The sequence below is a fragment of the Saimiri boliviensis genome, chromosome 5 (assembly GCF_048565385.1).
Source record: "Saimiri boliviensis isolate mSaiBol1 chromosome 5, mSaiBol1.pri, whole genome shotgun sequence".
In the NCBI taxonomy this organism is placed as follows: Eukaryota; Metazoa; Chordata; class Mammalia; order Primates; family Cebidae; genus Saimiri; species Saimiri boliviensis.
The window spans coordinates 44,821,414-44,837,699 of record NC_133453.1 but is presented as its reverse complement, the minus strand read 5'-3'; the positions used below and the strand labels follow the sequence as shown (position 1 = coordinate 44,837,699).

Here is a 16,286-nt window from a genome sequence, read left to right as displayed (position 1 = left end):
GAATTACAGGTGTGAGCCACCATTCCTGGCTGTGGGGACTTTATAGGACATAACTACCATGAATAATGGGAATTGACTGTAACTTAGTCTACAGCCAGATTATAAACATCTTGAAGAATCCCTCCTTCATCTTTTGTGCAACATGTAGTACACTGTAGCACAGCATGTAGTATAAATTCATTCACTGACATTTTCTAAAAATTATTCTTTGATACCAGGGAATAGACCTACTCATTTTCAAATTTATATGCCTTTATAGATATGTTTATTAGACACAAAGATGGTTCACAGATGATCTAGATCAAAGGCCAGAACATCTAGACACACTTTTAAGAACAATAAATTTTGAAATGCTTCAAAACAAATGACAATCACAGATGTAAAAAAGTGCTTTTTAATTTTTAGCCAGAATGATTAAGTTGATGTAGTTTTTTTACTGGAGTACTGATAATAATGTCTGTCTATATACCTTAAGCAATATTATTTAATAAAAGATGGCAAGGAAATAATTTATGTACAATTTACAATTACTATTCTTTAAAATACTTTTATAAAATTATAAATTGATAATAATCCCCCCAAACTGAAGTCAGGTAATTTTAATACTACTTGCAATTTCAGTTGTTTATACAACAATGAATAAGGACAAGTTACCAAATCAGGTATCAAATTGAAAATTCAAAAATAAACAAAAGAAATGTAAACAGTTGTAAAATATCAATATGTATAAATGTTGCTTAGCGAAAGCTATTCAAAGTATGGCCCATTAACTATCTGTGATCTGTCCAGAATGAAAGAGGCTTGTGCCAGAATGAAAATCAATTACATCACTAAGCATACTGGCTCAGTTGACTTTTTTTTAATTAACAAGACTTCTTTGATAAAGGAAGCAATGTGTTGATTTATATTCTGGCACAAGCACCTTATCTCATTACTGACTACAGCAGGGGTCCCCAAACCCTGGGCCACAACCAGTCTGTACAGAAGGGGCGGGGGGTAGGGGAGGTGCCAAGTATTACTGCCTGAGCTCTGCTTCCTGTTAGATCAGCCATGGCATTCGATTCTCATAGGAGCTCCAATCCTATTGTGAATCACACACACAGGGGATCTAGGTTGCATGCTCCTTACGAGAATCTAATGATAAACGTAATGTGCCTGAAACCGTCCCCCTACCCCTAAGTCCCATGGAAAAATTTTCTTCCGCAAAATCCGTCCCTAGTGCCAAAAAGGTTGGGGATTGCTGGACTAGAGAATAGTTAACTGCTTACTTCTTTTAAAGTGCCATTACAATTTCACTGCTCAGATCTATGTTCTTTACTGCAGGGAAAATAAAATGACCATTTTAATTGTCATCTATATATCATCTATTTAAAAATCCCATCTATTTAGGAATACTACCCAAAAAGCAAATTAAACTTTAAAATATCACAATATAACACTTATTTTCGCATGCGTTCAAGTGTTACTTCTGTCCACTCACAGAGGCTCTCTAGATTCCTACTTTCGAGAAATACATCATGCTTTTCAACCTGTGGAGAAAAAGAGTAAGAATTGAGTCTTTTGCTAAAAAGCTCTTAAAAGATTGGGTGCTTTTTTTTTAATATTCCAATCAATAAAATTATTTAAATTCACCTTTGTAAAAAGATTGGATTTTTATATGCTTTGTGCAACAACTAGTTGCTTTTTTTACTATAAAACTTAATATTAGGGAAAAAAGGCACAGAAATTTATCACTCTGTATTATATAAACTATTTTAAGATTTTCAGAGAAAGAGAAAGTTGGTATAACATCTTTTTACAAATGAGCTTATAATTTAAAATTCAAATATTTCTTGATTTTTATTTTTTGGGATGGCATAATTCCTCTAAAAATTAAAAATATGGTCTTCAGAAACATTTCCTCATTATCCAATGACCTACTAAGCTTTACTTGCATTCTCTTAATACCAAAGGCAAGCACATGGACAACTGATAATTTAGAAACAACTTATCAGTTTTGGATACACGAGAGCTCAATTTAGATCCGACAATGTCTGGTTTATTGGACCAACGAACTATTTAAGGAATTTATATGTATATGTCATAAGAAGAGAACTCCTGGGCTGGACCTGGTGGCTAATGCCTATAATTCCAACACTTTGAGGGACCGAGGTGGGGGATCACTTGAGGTCAGGAGTTCGTGACCAGCCTGGTCAACATGGTGAAACCCCATCTCTACTAAAAATACAAAAATTAGCCAGGCACAGTGGCATGCATCTGTAATTCCAGCTACTCGGGAGGCTGAGGTAGGAGAATTGCCTCAACCCAGGAGGGGGAGGTTGCAGTGAGCCAAGATCACACCACGGCACTCCAGCCTGGGTGACAGAGTGAAACTCCGTCTCAAAAAAAAAAAAAAAAAAGAGCGCTCTCCTTTGGCACCTGAGTTGGGCACAATATACTACAGCAAAGAATCTTGAAAACTGTCTAAAGAATATATTGTATCTATCTATAGATATATACACACACTGATACATACACACAGGTGCATACATACACATAATAGAAAAAACTTTTCCTCAACAAATGCTGAAGATGTTAAAAGAATTCACCATGTAGTCAAATAAGGTGACCTGACAGTTATTCAAAACTGTTTTAAGTTATTATTAAAGAATTTGGAGTCTTAACAAAACTTTGAGAAGTTAAAGATTCAAAGGAGGAACACCAGGTTGTTGTTACTGATTGTCAAAATAGCTTCTTTTGACACAGCAACATGGTCATGAGATCACAGTTATCTTAACATAATAATAGACCAATATAACTTAATGGTTATCAGGTGAAAATTCATAAAAGATTACCCAAAAGGACTAACTTTCCCCACCATTAGGGCTGGACACAGTCACTGACCATAATCAAACATTCTGCTCTCCCTAGTCTCTTCCTTGCATTGGTCCCAACAAAAGACAGCAATAAGGGGCCACTCTAACCTGAGCCTCCTCACTCACTAGGAATTTCACACAACAACTTCAGATGAGCCTGATGTCATGTTTTATGATCACATCAGCCTTGCCACTGCGTTAATAGTCCTATCGGTGCTGTAAATTTTTATGCATACTTTTAGAAATCTGCATGACTGGGTTGTATTCTAAGATGTAGAAGACATCTAAAATTCAGTAAGCTGTCTGAGTGTCAACATTTTTCTTCTATATTCAATTAATAAATGTTTGACCAAAAATAGAGGATATTTAACTTACCTAAGTATCTTCTATTCTAGAAATTCTGGAGGATTAAAAAAACCTCTACACTTGCATACCAACTATCTCCATCTTCTTAGAGCTAATTAGATTTCCAGTAAGTTGAGAGGGGGAAAAAGACATTTGAGTTAAAAACTGAAGCCATGCTACTCTTTTCTCTGCTTCAACTTGTAAAGAATATTCCTGATCAGGTTTCTAACTCCCTCTTTGCTCTGGTTAAAGGATCTCTCTCATATAACAGACCCTAAAGAATGCAAATCTTATGTAGTTTCAAACTATTTGTAATTGAAAAACATTTTCAGGGCCGGGTGTGGTGGGCCAGCACCTTGGGAGGCCGAGACAGGCAGATAACAAGGTCAGGAGTTTGAGACCAGCCTGGCCAACATCATGAAATCCCATCTCTACGAGAAATACAAAAATTAGTTGGGCGCAGTGGCGTGCGCCTGCAGTCCCAGCTACTTAGGAAGCTAAGGCAGGAGATCGCTTGAACCCAGGAAGTGGAGGTGGCAGTCAGCTGAGGTCACGCCACTGCACTCCAGCCTGGGCAACAGAGTAAGACTCTGTCTCAAAAAGAAAAGAAGAGAAAAAACATTTTCAACTGTAAAACGTCTCTTGAGCATCTATAAAGTAGAAAGTACACATTTTGGCTTAAACTTCATATTGCTTTCCTAAACAAATTATTTTGACAGAGGCATGATATAACAGTCACCTTAGAGAGCGTATTAAATTCCAATGTTTTCATTGTGTTCAGTTTACACCAACCATAATAAAACTCAAGCCACTTTTTTTGTTGATATGCAAAACATTTTGTTAAGTTCATTTGAACTTGAATTATTTCATTAACATATAAACTCCTATACATGTACAAATTTACTTTTTTTCATATATTTAAATATTTTCTTCTGTGCAGAGCTATCTCCGAATAGGAAATCATACTATGCTAGCAACTATTAATTTAACATTAAAACACTTCCCTAAATTATTCTATGCAAAAGTGCATTTACAACATAAACATGTCATACATGAAGCTACAAACCATAATCTCACTGGAGTGAATATAAAATTTCAAATTCAGTCCAAATAAGTCAAAGAGAAAAGTGCTAACAGAGCAAATCTGAAACAAGTTCATGGGGATTGGGCAATGAGTCATCGAAACGAAATCTTTTGGAAACCATGCTGCTATCCTCTGGGATATTCTCTTTGTCTTCTCTATCACCACAGGTTCCATTACAAGAGGATTTAGAAGTCTTGTCTTCAGAGGACCTTATAGTATGATCCTGAATTTGAGAGGAACTGGAAGTTTCTTCAGGGTGAAACAAGTTTTCAAAGTCCCACTGCTGTAGCCAAGAATGAGAAAGGCATATCTCGGCTGTTGGTCTTTTCCTTTGAAAGAAAGCACCAAGGGAAAAGTGAGAACTAAAAATCAAGTTGAAAGTGTCTTCAGTTTGATAGATTATAGACATAATTTTTATTTATTGTGAAAATAACACATACTCAGTATAAAATCCAAACAGTACAGAAGAGAATAATAATAATAATGAGTAGAGGGTTGTAAGAGAAATTAATCTTTCCTTCACTTCAAAATCCCTTGTTGTATATTTTATATCCGAAGTTATATATTTGTTAATGACTGTTCATACTACCTCTCTCTCCATTCTACATAGAACTTGAGCATATTTCTAATAATTTTATTGTTTTAGAATATAATTTCTTAATAGGCATATATTATTTATTCTGTAATAGTATTTAAACAAATTAAATTTGTAACAGTATTTAAAAGAATTATTACTTACTCTGGATTTTTTACTAAAAGGCTCTGAATAAAGTCTGTGGCCAGCTGTGAAACTGATGAAAAAGTTTCTTCTGAATAATCTACATTAACTTGAGAAATATTGAGGTATGTTTCTTGATTATCTTCTCCCACAAATGGTGATGTGTGAGTTAACAACATATATGTTATTATACCAATATTCCTGAAAAACAAGGGAGGGGAACTTAAAATATATGTTTATTTTTGAACATTTATATAAAGTACAATCAACATTCAATATACTCCTCTCCTCAAAACTGGTACAGTTATACTACAGACTTAAATTGCTTTTCAAAATTCCTGTATTATCAAAACTAAAATAATGATCTCAAAGTGTGCCTCACAGAAAGAGAATACCATGAATGCACACCTGTTACATAAATACATTGTATACAATATACATAATTATCGCTACAATCTACCCTTCACAGAAATACCTGCTGTGGAGTACGGAAAGCTGCTGTAGCATTTCCTAAATGGTTTCCAAGGGCAAAGTAATGCCTTATGAGATGTAAAGAGAAGTTCTGCGCAAATAGACACTGCAAGTTTGGTGAAGCGCAAAGCTGGGCAGGCAAATTTTTTCACTGCAGATCTTTCAAATCTGTAAATATGTTAATGGCAAGTCTGATGCCCAGGAGCCAGAAAAAGACAATACAGATTACATGTTTTACCAACTTATTTAGCCATACCATCTTTTGTTCCTGGGCAAACCCATGAGCAGCTCCATGGAACACAGAGAACAGGTCTAAACCTTCCAGTTGGTCTGTGGAGTCAGTCCCCTCTGTGGTCTCAACTGAAGCTCCAGTATCAGTTCTGATTCTATTTCCTATCCTATTCTCTCTTTGCTAGCCACAAAAACTCACAATTTCCTAGAGATGTACTCTCATAAAAGTACATTTTTGGGTGGACTTGACCTCATTTTTCTGCTTAAAAAATACCTCTTCTAGCTTTTTTTTGAGACAGTCTCTGTCACCTAGGTTGGAGTGCAATGGTGTGATCTCGGCTCACTGCAATCTCCCCCTGCCTGATTCAAGTGATTCTCCTGCCTCATCCTCCTGAGTAGCTGGGATTACAGAAGCCCACCACCACGCCCGGTTAATTTTTGTATTTTTAGTAGAGATGGGGTTTCACTATGTTGGCCAGGCTGGTCTGAAACTCCTGACCTCGTGATCTGCCTGATCAGCCTCCCAAAGTGCTGGGATTACAGGCATGAACCATGCCCAGCCAACTCTTTTAGACCTAGATCAGATGTCACCCTTCGTGAGGTGGAATCCAGCAATGGACTGTCTGCTGCTGCTTCTATGCTTGTTAAGCATTTCGCCTTTATTATAAAACATGCAGCACTATACTGCAGTTATTTTGTTCTTTAGATTTTCATATTTATTTCTGTACTTTTGGCTCAGAACTTAAGTGTTATATAAAAAGAATGGATAGGTAAACATTTTCCTATAGCTTAATAATGATATTCAAATAAAATCTTTTGAAGAAAGCCTTATTATTTACTCTTGGAGTCAAAGAACTCCAGAATATACATTTCACAACTTTCCACAAAGGTGTTTAGGTAACTAACAAAAGCTTACCACATATCTGTTGCTGTGGTAATGGGATCATAGTTCAGGATTTCTGGAGCTGAAAGAGAAGATAAAATTTAAATTAAATATTGACAAATTTAAAACAAGAAAACTGCTTTATATTAAATTATAACTGGGGATGGGCGTGATGGCTCACACCTGTAATCTCAGCAATTTGGGAGGCCAAGGTGAGCAGATCACCCGAAGCCAGGAGTTTGAGACCAGCCTGGCTAACATGGTGAAACCCTGTCTCTACTAAAAATATGAAAATTAGCCAGGCATGGTGGCACATGCCTATAATCCCAGCTACTCAGGAGGCTGAGGCAGAAGAATCCCTTGAACCCAGGAGGTGGAGGTTGCAGTGAACTGAGATCACACCACTGCACTCCAGCCTGGGTGACAGACTGAGACTCCCTCTCAAAAATAAAAAAATTATAACTGGATTTAATTTTGGAAAGCCTAGTGATATAAGATAATAGAAATTTAGAAATTTAGCACAGTATTATTCTGTGATTGGACATTTAAACATCCCTAATATTGAGTCAATTCTATGAGAAGATGGTTCAAAAACACTGATAATATTCTTGGAGTAACTAGTGGCTAGGTAGTTAAACTCATTAAGGTTAATCTCAGGAAAAAAAATCATAAAAAAGTAAAATGCTGGAAGCTAGAATTTTTTTTTTAATTTAGTTTTATTATTCTGGAATTAATTTGCATTATTTTATTAGACTAATTTAAGTTTCTCTTCTGGGGTAAATAGGATCACGTGCATCTGCAATGGCATTATGAGTAAATTATGCTTCTTGAAAATGCTAGATTTTCTTTTTACTTTTTTGAGATGGAGTATCGCTCTTGTTGCCCAGGCTGGAGTACAAATGGCATGATCTCAGCTCGCTGCAACCTCTGCCTCTTGGATTCAAGCGACTCTGCTGCCTCAGCCTCCCAAGTATCTGGGATTACAGGCATGCACCACCACACCTGGCTAATTTTGTATTTTTAGTAGAGATTGGGTTTCACCATGTTGGTTAGGCTGGTCTCAAACTCCTGACCCTCAAGCGATACACCCGCCTCAGCCTCCCAAAGTGCTAGGATTATAGGCATGAGCCACTGCACCCAGCCAGAAATGCTATATTTTCCTTTCTGCTTTTTTTGAAATGGAGTCTCGCTTTGTCACCCAGGCTGGAGTACAATGGTGCGATCTCAGCTCACTGCAACCTCTATCTCCCAGGTTCAAGCTATTCTCCTGCCTCAGCTTCATGAGTGGCTAAAGTTACAGGCACCTGCCACCATGCCCAGGTAATTTTTTTACTTTTAGTAGAGATGGGGTTTCACCATGTTGGCCAGGCTGGTCTCGAACTCCTGACCTTGTGATCTGCCAGCCTCAGCCTCCCAAAGTACTGGGATTAAAAGCATGAGCCACTGTGCCTGGGCTTGAAATGGTAGATTTTCAAGTGGATTAAACATTCCTCTTAAACTATCAAGGACCTAATTTCTAAAGCAATTAATTTTCTGCTGTCTTCACTTGCCAAAAAAGGTACAAAACAAATTCTCTATGCTTTCTAAACATTACCATATATTTCAAATTAGTAAAGTCCAAAGTAGGATTTATGACTGAAAAATAAGTTTCTTGTTTCGAAATATGGTTTCATAATTTCTCCAAAAAGAAACTGTTTTCTAAAGTATAACATTTATTAATAAAGCCTTTAAATCATATATAGTCAGCTTCTGTTAAACCACCTACAACATTTTCACATATTTCTGTGAGCTTTGTTAGCAATAATTACATTCATTTATTCTAGGACTATAGCCCCAGTTAGTATTCAAAGTTAGGAATTCTCTTTGTTTTTCATTTTTGTAAAAGACAGCTGCCTGAGTCGCATCTGTTCTGTTTAGTTGTATCTTTTCAATGTCCACATGGGGAGTGTAAGTATGAACAAACAAAAAAAGGTAACAAGATTATTATTATAAGTTAAAATACTTCAAATGTATATGCTGCTTTATACAACTTAAAAACCTTTCATATGCATTATCTAATTTGTGGATTTCATGCAATATGCCCAGATTACCTAATCAAAGGGTCTTTTTGGCACTCTTCTTCAAACCCACTTTCACAACCCTACGCAAAACCTCCTATTTTAAAGCAGCAGCAATAAACAAAAAGGAGGTGGCCGGCTAACAATTCCTGTCAGTTTAAACTTAAGATACCTGTATTGCAAACACTCTGGAATTGGGACCAGACAGAAATTAGAAGTGAGATCCAGGCACTAGCCAGGCTTCAAAGGCAATCGTGGGCCACTTGACTGTTGCAGTTTTTCATTTTCCATTTTTCCTTAACTTCACTCTTATCCATTTCTTTTTTCCTTATGTACAAAGCCTTTATACACAAACGTTCAACTTGTACACTGAAATATACAGTTTCCCCTGAACTGCTGTAAATGTTTTGATACTTTTATTCAATACATTTAATTGTGTCATAACCAAGTTTTAATGTATCAAAATACTTGAACTAATCAAATCCTTTTAACTGAATTGAATTACATGCTCTAAATGATACCAAGTTCCACAGAGGTATCATTTACTTAATACATTTCAAAATGGTATAGGAAATAAAAGGAAATTCATACCTAAATATTCTGGTGTTCCCATGATTTCCCGAAGTTCACATGCATTCCCTATTTTTCGAGACATTCCAAAATCTACTATTTTAATGTCCCCGAGAGGGTATATGCTGCTCAGTAATATATTCTGTGGCTAAATAAAGTACAACAAAAACATGATAAGTAATATACAATAAAAGAATACTAGTCTCAGATGGGAGGTATATTAAGTGGAATTTATTGCTTAGCTATTATACATTTCATTGAATCATGTATCAAACATTTTCTGACATATTACTTAGGAGGAGCTATTATTTAACGATGCATAAAGTGAAAAACACACTCAAAAAGGATTCTATGTTTGAAGAAAAAAGAAGTTAGATGGAAAAATTGTTTAAGATATAGAATATTCAGTAATAAAAAGACTACCTCATTCTGTCAATAAGAAATTCCAAGAAGTCTTTGCATAGAGATGATGCTTAAGCTGAGTCTTAAAGTAAGAGTATGCTGGTTAGAAATGTGCTCTGGGTAGCTGGGTGCAGTGGTGTGAACCTGTAGTCTCAGCTACTTGGGAGGCAACGGTGGGAGGATTGTTTGAACTCAAGAGTTCAAGAGTAGCCTGTGCAACATAGTGAGATCCTGTCTAAAAAAAAAAAAAAGAAAGAAAAAGGAAAAAGAAATGTGCTCTGGGGAACAGCACAAAAGAAGGCATGAGGAATGAGCAAGTAAACATTTCCAGAAATGAAAAATGGTTCCGTACAATGTGGTGATTCTGGATGAGCCGGGTCTGACTGTTCCCTGGCTTTAGCTTAGACAGTAAGAGGCATAGTACACCTCATCCGTTGCCTCCTAGAACCATGTGACTTTGCTTTACTACTGCAGGCCCATGGCCTATTACAAAGTCCCCTGCTGCTGTCATAACCCATACCCCTGCTAAGGTACTGCTCCCAAAATCTGTGCAAAGAATTATATATAACAATTGCTTAACTTTGGGAAAATCTCATGCTTATTTATTATTAAAGCACAGAGCCTACTACAGGAGAAAAGGTAAAGATAATTAGCTCTGTTGTTGTCAACCACAGGTTTATATGCCATCCCAGACTTCAAGTGGTATATGATGCTATGTAATGTACTTGGGTTGACTTTAGCAGGAAAATGACCCAAGAAGAAGCTGATGGGAGCACGATTATCTTGGCATTTAATATGCTGCTTCTTTTCCAATATTTTATCAGTTGAGGAAATAGCAGGGATACTAGATAGTAAATACTGTTCCCCTGTTCCATAGTGGGGCCCAAAACAAAACTATGGAGTTTTTTCTTTTGAAAAGGCAGTAAGAGTATTTGGAAGTTAAGGGAGAGGCCTGGGCTATAGGTGGAGATTTTGGAATTATTATTATCATTAAAGTGGTAGTAGAAGCCAAAGGATCATGCAAGGAGACCACATAAAAATAAAAGAATCTAATTCTTGCAAAATAAGAGTCAGAGTGATTTGGATCTTAAGGTCCTTGTGTGGCTATGAAGGAAGGATAAAGAGAAAGAATAAGAACATGAGAGATGGAGACAAGAGACTGGAGGTTTGGGGCTTGGGCAAAGAGTTGGAATGATCTGGAAGGAGCCAAAAGACTGAAAGCCTCAAGACAAAAATGAACGAAGGTAATGGGAGCAAATGAATGAGGATTAGCAGGAGTTATTTTCAGAGATGGAGATTACATAATTAAGCATTTCAGAGATAGACAGCCTTATAAAATAAGAAGGTCCAGGATATGGTTGTAAGACTGGGATGGAATGGAACAATTCCATCTAATGTAGGATTAGAACACAGCAATGATACATTTTAAGAGCCCAGTGATTAATTTGAGCTACTCACACATGTAGTCTCCTCCTTTCTGCCAATATAAAATTAAGGCCACATAGCACGCAGTTAAATAAAGAGTACACCAGTGCGGTCTAGACAACCAGGATTGACCATTGTTTCCTGTTAATACTAGTCTGCAATTGTACGTACAAAGAGCAGCAGAAGAAGACAGATGTTGTATTACTTTAAATCACGTTACGTTACCTTTAAATCAAGGTGTACGATGTTATTCTGATGTAGATAATAAACCCCTTCAAGTATTTGTTTAATGAGTCTGATAACATCGTTTTCAGAAATCATTTCAGCCAACTCAGGTAAACACAGGTTGAAAATTTCTCCACCTGCAGCACTAAAATAAAATTCAAAGAACAGAGACTTGAAAATTCATTCACCTAAAAACTTTTAAATATTGTTTACCTGTTAAGTAAAAGACATAGAACTATATAAATGTTAATACATACACTTAAAGACAGGGCAGGGAAGTGAGAGATCTTTAAGGAAAAAAATAAGTGTTGATGGCCGGGCGCGGTGGCTCATGCCTGTAATCCTAGCACCATGGGAGGCTGAGACAGGCGGATCACTGAAGGTCGGGAGTTGGAGACCAGCCTGGCCAACATGGTGAAACCCCATTTCTACTAAAAATACAAAAATTAGCCAGGCATGGTGGCAGGTGCCTGTACTCTCAGCTACTCCAGAAGCTGAGGCAGGAGAATCACTTGAACCTGGGAGGCGAAGGTTGTAGTGAGCCAAGATCACAGCACTGCACTCCAGCCTGAGCTACAGGGCAAGACTCCATCTCAAATAAATAAATAAATAAATAAATAATAAAAAGAAAAAGAAAAAGAAAAGAAGTGATGAGACTATTTCAAATTCTGGTACTAATACTTGAATATTAATAAATAAAACTGAATTGCTTTATGATCCAATAATGTTGCAGCCTGCCTTCACTGCAATAAAGATAATAAAAACAGTAGCTCTTTGTGCTTTCTTCATATATATACACATATATCAATTCATACTCTGTTTTGTCATGAGGCTCAAAATAGATGATATTCATATATATCAATTTATATATGTATCATTCATATATACATCAATTCATATATATGATACACATATATATATATATATATATATATATATATATATATATATAATCTATTTTGAGCTTCATGACAAACATGGGAGGTACATGGTTATTACACCCATTTTACAGAAGAAACAAGTACAATTAGGTTAAGAAACTTGTAAAAGGTCACACAGTAAACAGATGGCCAAAATGTGAAGCTACATAATATGAGTAAGAATCTGCATTCTTAGCCAACACCATCCTGTATTGTAGCTTCATCCAGAATGCTTGGGGCCAGAACCAAAATAAATAAATAAATTCTAAAGAATTAAAATTTAAAAAACGCTGAAAATGGCACAGTGAAAAATTCCTAGGTTTGTAATAAATCATTGGAACCTAAAACCTAACTCTGCTATTTACCTGCAATATAACTTAGAATCAGTTACTTATAGTCACCTATAAAGCAGAAATATCATGAAAATCAACGCTTTTTTGGGGGGGGGGTGATTAAATCTAAGTAAGATAAAATTTGTCAGTCAGAACATCATTGCAAAAACATTTATACAGTTATTCATCAAATTTGTAAGGTATGTTTGGGAATATGCAAGTATATTCTATGTGACAAAACAGGAACTCACTCTAGAAAACACTATTACTGTATTTTTACTTCTTTGGCTCACTGCTACAACCACATCAAGAACAGTATCTAGCATGTACTGTAGTAGGTGATCAGTAATGTTTGTTGAATGAATTAATGATGGACTGGGCAGTGATTCTTTAGAGGGGTTGAAACTGGGGGATTCGGAAGTCTCAGTGACTACCAAGAGGAAGAAATATGTCATAAGTTTTATGAGCCATAAGAAGAAAAAATAATGGTGGGCTCAAATTTGAATCCCAAGTTGAGAGTCACAAGGAATGACACTTCACACTGCAGATATAACTTGCAATTGAGCCATCTGAACGTAGTGAGCCAGTCAGAAGCCACAAAGATTTGCTGCTGTACACTTTCTGACTTTGCAGAAAAAAACGCTATAGGACAGCTTATAAGAAATACATGCGAAAGCTCCAATTATGTATATGTCACTTTAACCCCATTCTACCCACCAAAACTCCCTGTAAATTCATGAGACATTAATTTTAACATCTGCCTCAACATAACATGATAATCTGAGTATTGAAAAGTGGAGTTTGCTATTAAATTTGTAGTAGTGAACTCCAAAATAACAATTTTGGGAATTCACATTATTTTTTTTAATTTAAAAAAGAAATACATTAATCTTCAAGAATAATTAATATACAAACTGCCTAGGAGCCCTTGGTCTGCATGTCAGTATTCATTTTTCACACCCATTCTCAAGATCTCTTGAGGGCAGAGTGGGAACCAAGGCACAGACTGGCAATGACATCATCACTCCTTCCCTTTCTGGTTACATTGTTTAGTTTTGATGATACAAATCCTCTCAAAATAGAAACTGATCTAAATACATTCCTGCAAAGACACTCAAAATAATATTACAAATAATACATTAAGTAATATTACTAATGCAATCATAAGCAAATAAGAAAATGAAGAGAGTACACTTTAGATTCTCTTAGAATATATTCTTTGTTAGGTACTTTACAAGATATAAATACTAATAATCTAGTCCTATCTTATAAAAATCAGGCCAAATAACTTGAAATTATTAGAAAACTGTATAAAATATGAATTTAAATATTTAGATCCCCTAAATATACATAAAAATAGATGTGTATTCTTCATATGTACAACAGCATAGTTTAGGTAACAAATTCATTCTTGAATACTTTACGATTTTTTTTACCAATATTTTATACTACAAATTCACTAAAGTTTACTTCAATAACCAGAACACTCTACCAATTCTAAAATTCAAAACAAAATACAAGAAAGTAAAGTGAAAGTATGAAAAGCAATTTCCAGTGCCTGGGAAGAGACAGGATAGCATGGTGCATATAGGAGTATACTGAAATAAAGACTGCCTGGGTTTCAGTCTAGCTCTGTCATTAACTAGGCTAGGTGAACTGGGACAAAATATGCCTCTGTTTCTTCTACTGTAATGTGAATAATATTAATAATAGCTCCTACTTCACTGGTCTAAGAATTAAACTGGATAATCCTTATAAAGTATTGAGCAGAACAGATCCTAGAAGAATCAAAGCAGATCATTTCAATAAATATTTATCACAGTATCTGACACATGGTAAATATTCAGTTAATATCAGCTATTATTATAATGAGCCAACAAACACTGATTGCAAATCTAGCCAACATCTTGCCTTTCCGAATTTTGAGACTTGGTTAAACTGATTTTGAAGGAAATTTTTAAAGTCTTTGCTAAATTATAATCTATTTTTAGAAACACTATATGGTACACATAAAGATGTACACACTATATTCTTAAGTGAAAAGAGGGTTACAATAGAATATGCCCAGTAGATCAAAATTCTTTCTCTAAAAGTATATATGGACACACCAAAAAATAAGAATAATTTTTAAACACAGGAATATACCATAAAGTAACCATCATTTACATGTGATTTCTCTTTTCTCTGTCTTCTAAATTTAACACAATGAATAGGTATTATTTTTATAACCAGAGAAAGTATCTTCAGAGTTTTTTGCTTGTTTAATAATAAGATCAAATAATATACTATGATTGTCAGCCAATCACACTGTCTCTTCCTTTTAGCTTGACAATCTACAGTCAGAAAAGCCACCTATATCATTATCATTGACCTGGGAGTTACATTCAGCTGACTTCTACCCTCTCTCTCTAAAAAGAGTTTGCCCCTTGCAGGGATATAAAAAAAAATTAGAAATTCAGCATCTGCGTTCGCTTGTTAATGCATGTGTACATTTGTTACGTGTGACTGTATGTGATATCAGCACTTTAGCACAGGTTACACAGTCATAAAAACCTATGTGCTATATATTATCTAGATCAACATCTGCCTTTTATAAGGAACAGCAAGTAGAAAAAATCTTTTAGAAAGACTCCTATAACATAAATATATGAAAGATTAAAATCAGAGTATTTTCCTATCAAAAATGATAGATTTTTGTGTTATAGAAAGCCAAGATTTTCAGTAAAACAAAGTAATATCTCAATTATCCATAAAAAATGCAAATCTAGTCATATAGATTTGAAAAGCCATGATAAAGATTTTTAAAATAAGCATTTATTTCTAGTGATTAAAATAAACTTGTTTTAAAATTTGTATATTTAGAGCTCTTTAAAATTATATTCCTATGCTAACGGAAGAAACAAAATCAACAGGATTTTAGAATGGGAAGACTGAGTATTAACTAGATACAAGATGTAAATAGAAATCTCTCCTTTTGGAGGATTGTTTTAAAAATTAAATGACAGTACAGATAATGTGCCGATCATAGTGCCTGCCAGACAGTCAATGTCCAACACACGTTATGGTTGAAATTGTTAAGATCATATTAAATGTATTTCTCTGGTGACTGAGATCATCCCAGAAGGTAAGGTTTTCTATTTCGCATGTTTTGTTACAGTCTCCAACCTTTTCTGTTGGGTCTGTAGTATTTACTTAGTAGACAAACTTTCTTGACAAAAAGAAAATAGCATTCTCACATAATCTCAGAGTTGTCTCTGATGGATATAAGTTCCCCTTTTGATCTTCACTGTTTCTAGGACAAAGCTTCTGTCCTGTGTTCTCCAAAAGGTAAGTGTTCTTTATAACCAACTTTAGTTTGCTCAAAATGCAGCATTAAAAACTTAGTATGTCCAATTAGATAATACCTTCCTTCCAGAAGTTTTTTAAAAAGGTTTTTAAAATGTATTGCTATATTTTATTTAATTCTCCAAATATGCTTTAAAGACACTTGGTGTGGAAAAGTCTTTGTCTCACGGACAGTGGTGATGCAATGACTCAATTATCCTCAAATTTTCCTCCATATGTATAAAAAGATCTAATACTACCATCCAGAAAAGTAAAGATTTATATTACTTTCCAAGGAAATAAAGGGCTAAAAAAATCATGTAGACTTTATAACTGGCAATGAAATAATTTCCTATGAACTACGTATTAAAATAAAATGAACGATTTTAGTAATTGTTAAAAGTGACAAGCAGGTTGCAAGAATTTAAGATTAATTCACAAAAG

General features: G+C 35.2%; 1 protein-coding gene across 2 annotated transcripts in view; it reads right to left on the bottom strand.

Annotated features, from left to right (window-relative positions):
* Positions 1-242: 242 nt before the first annotated feature.
* Positions 243-16,286, bottom strand: part of STK17B (serine/threonine kinase 17b) — a 34,366-nt gene continuing 18,322 nt past the window's right edge. For both annotated transcript variants that reach the window (XM_074399334.1, XM_039470190.2), the window contains exons 4-8: positions 11,267-11,411; positions 9,236-9,362; positions 6,621-6,669; positions 5,024-5,203; positions 243-4,613 (exon numbers count right to left, since the gene is read on the bottom strand). In XM_074399334.1, the coding sequence (XP_074255435.1) occupies positions 4,331-4,613; positions 5,024-5,203; positions 6,621-6,669; positions 9,236-9,362; positions 11,267-11,411 (784 nt within the window). In that variant the 3' untranslated portion in view covers positions 243-4,330. The remainder of the gene's footprint in view (positions 4,614-5,023; positions 5,204-6,620; positions 6,670-9,235; positions 9,363-11,266; positions 11,412-16,286) is intronic.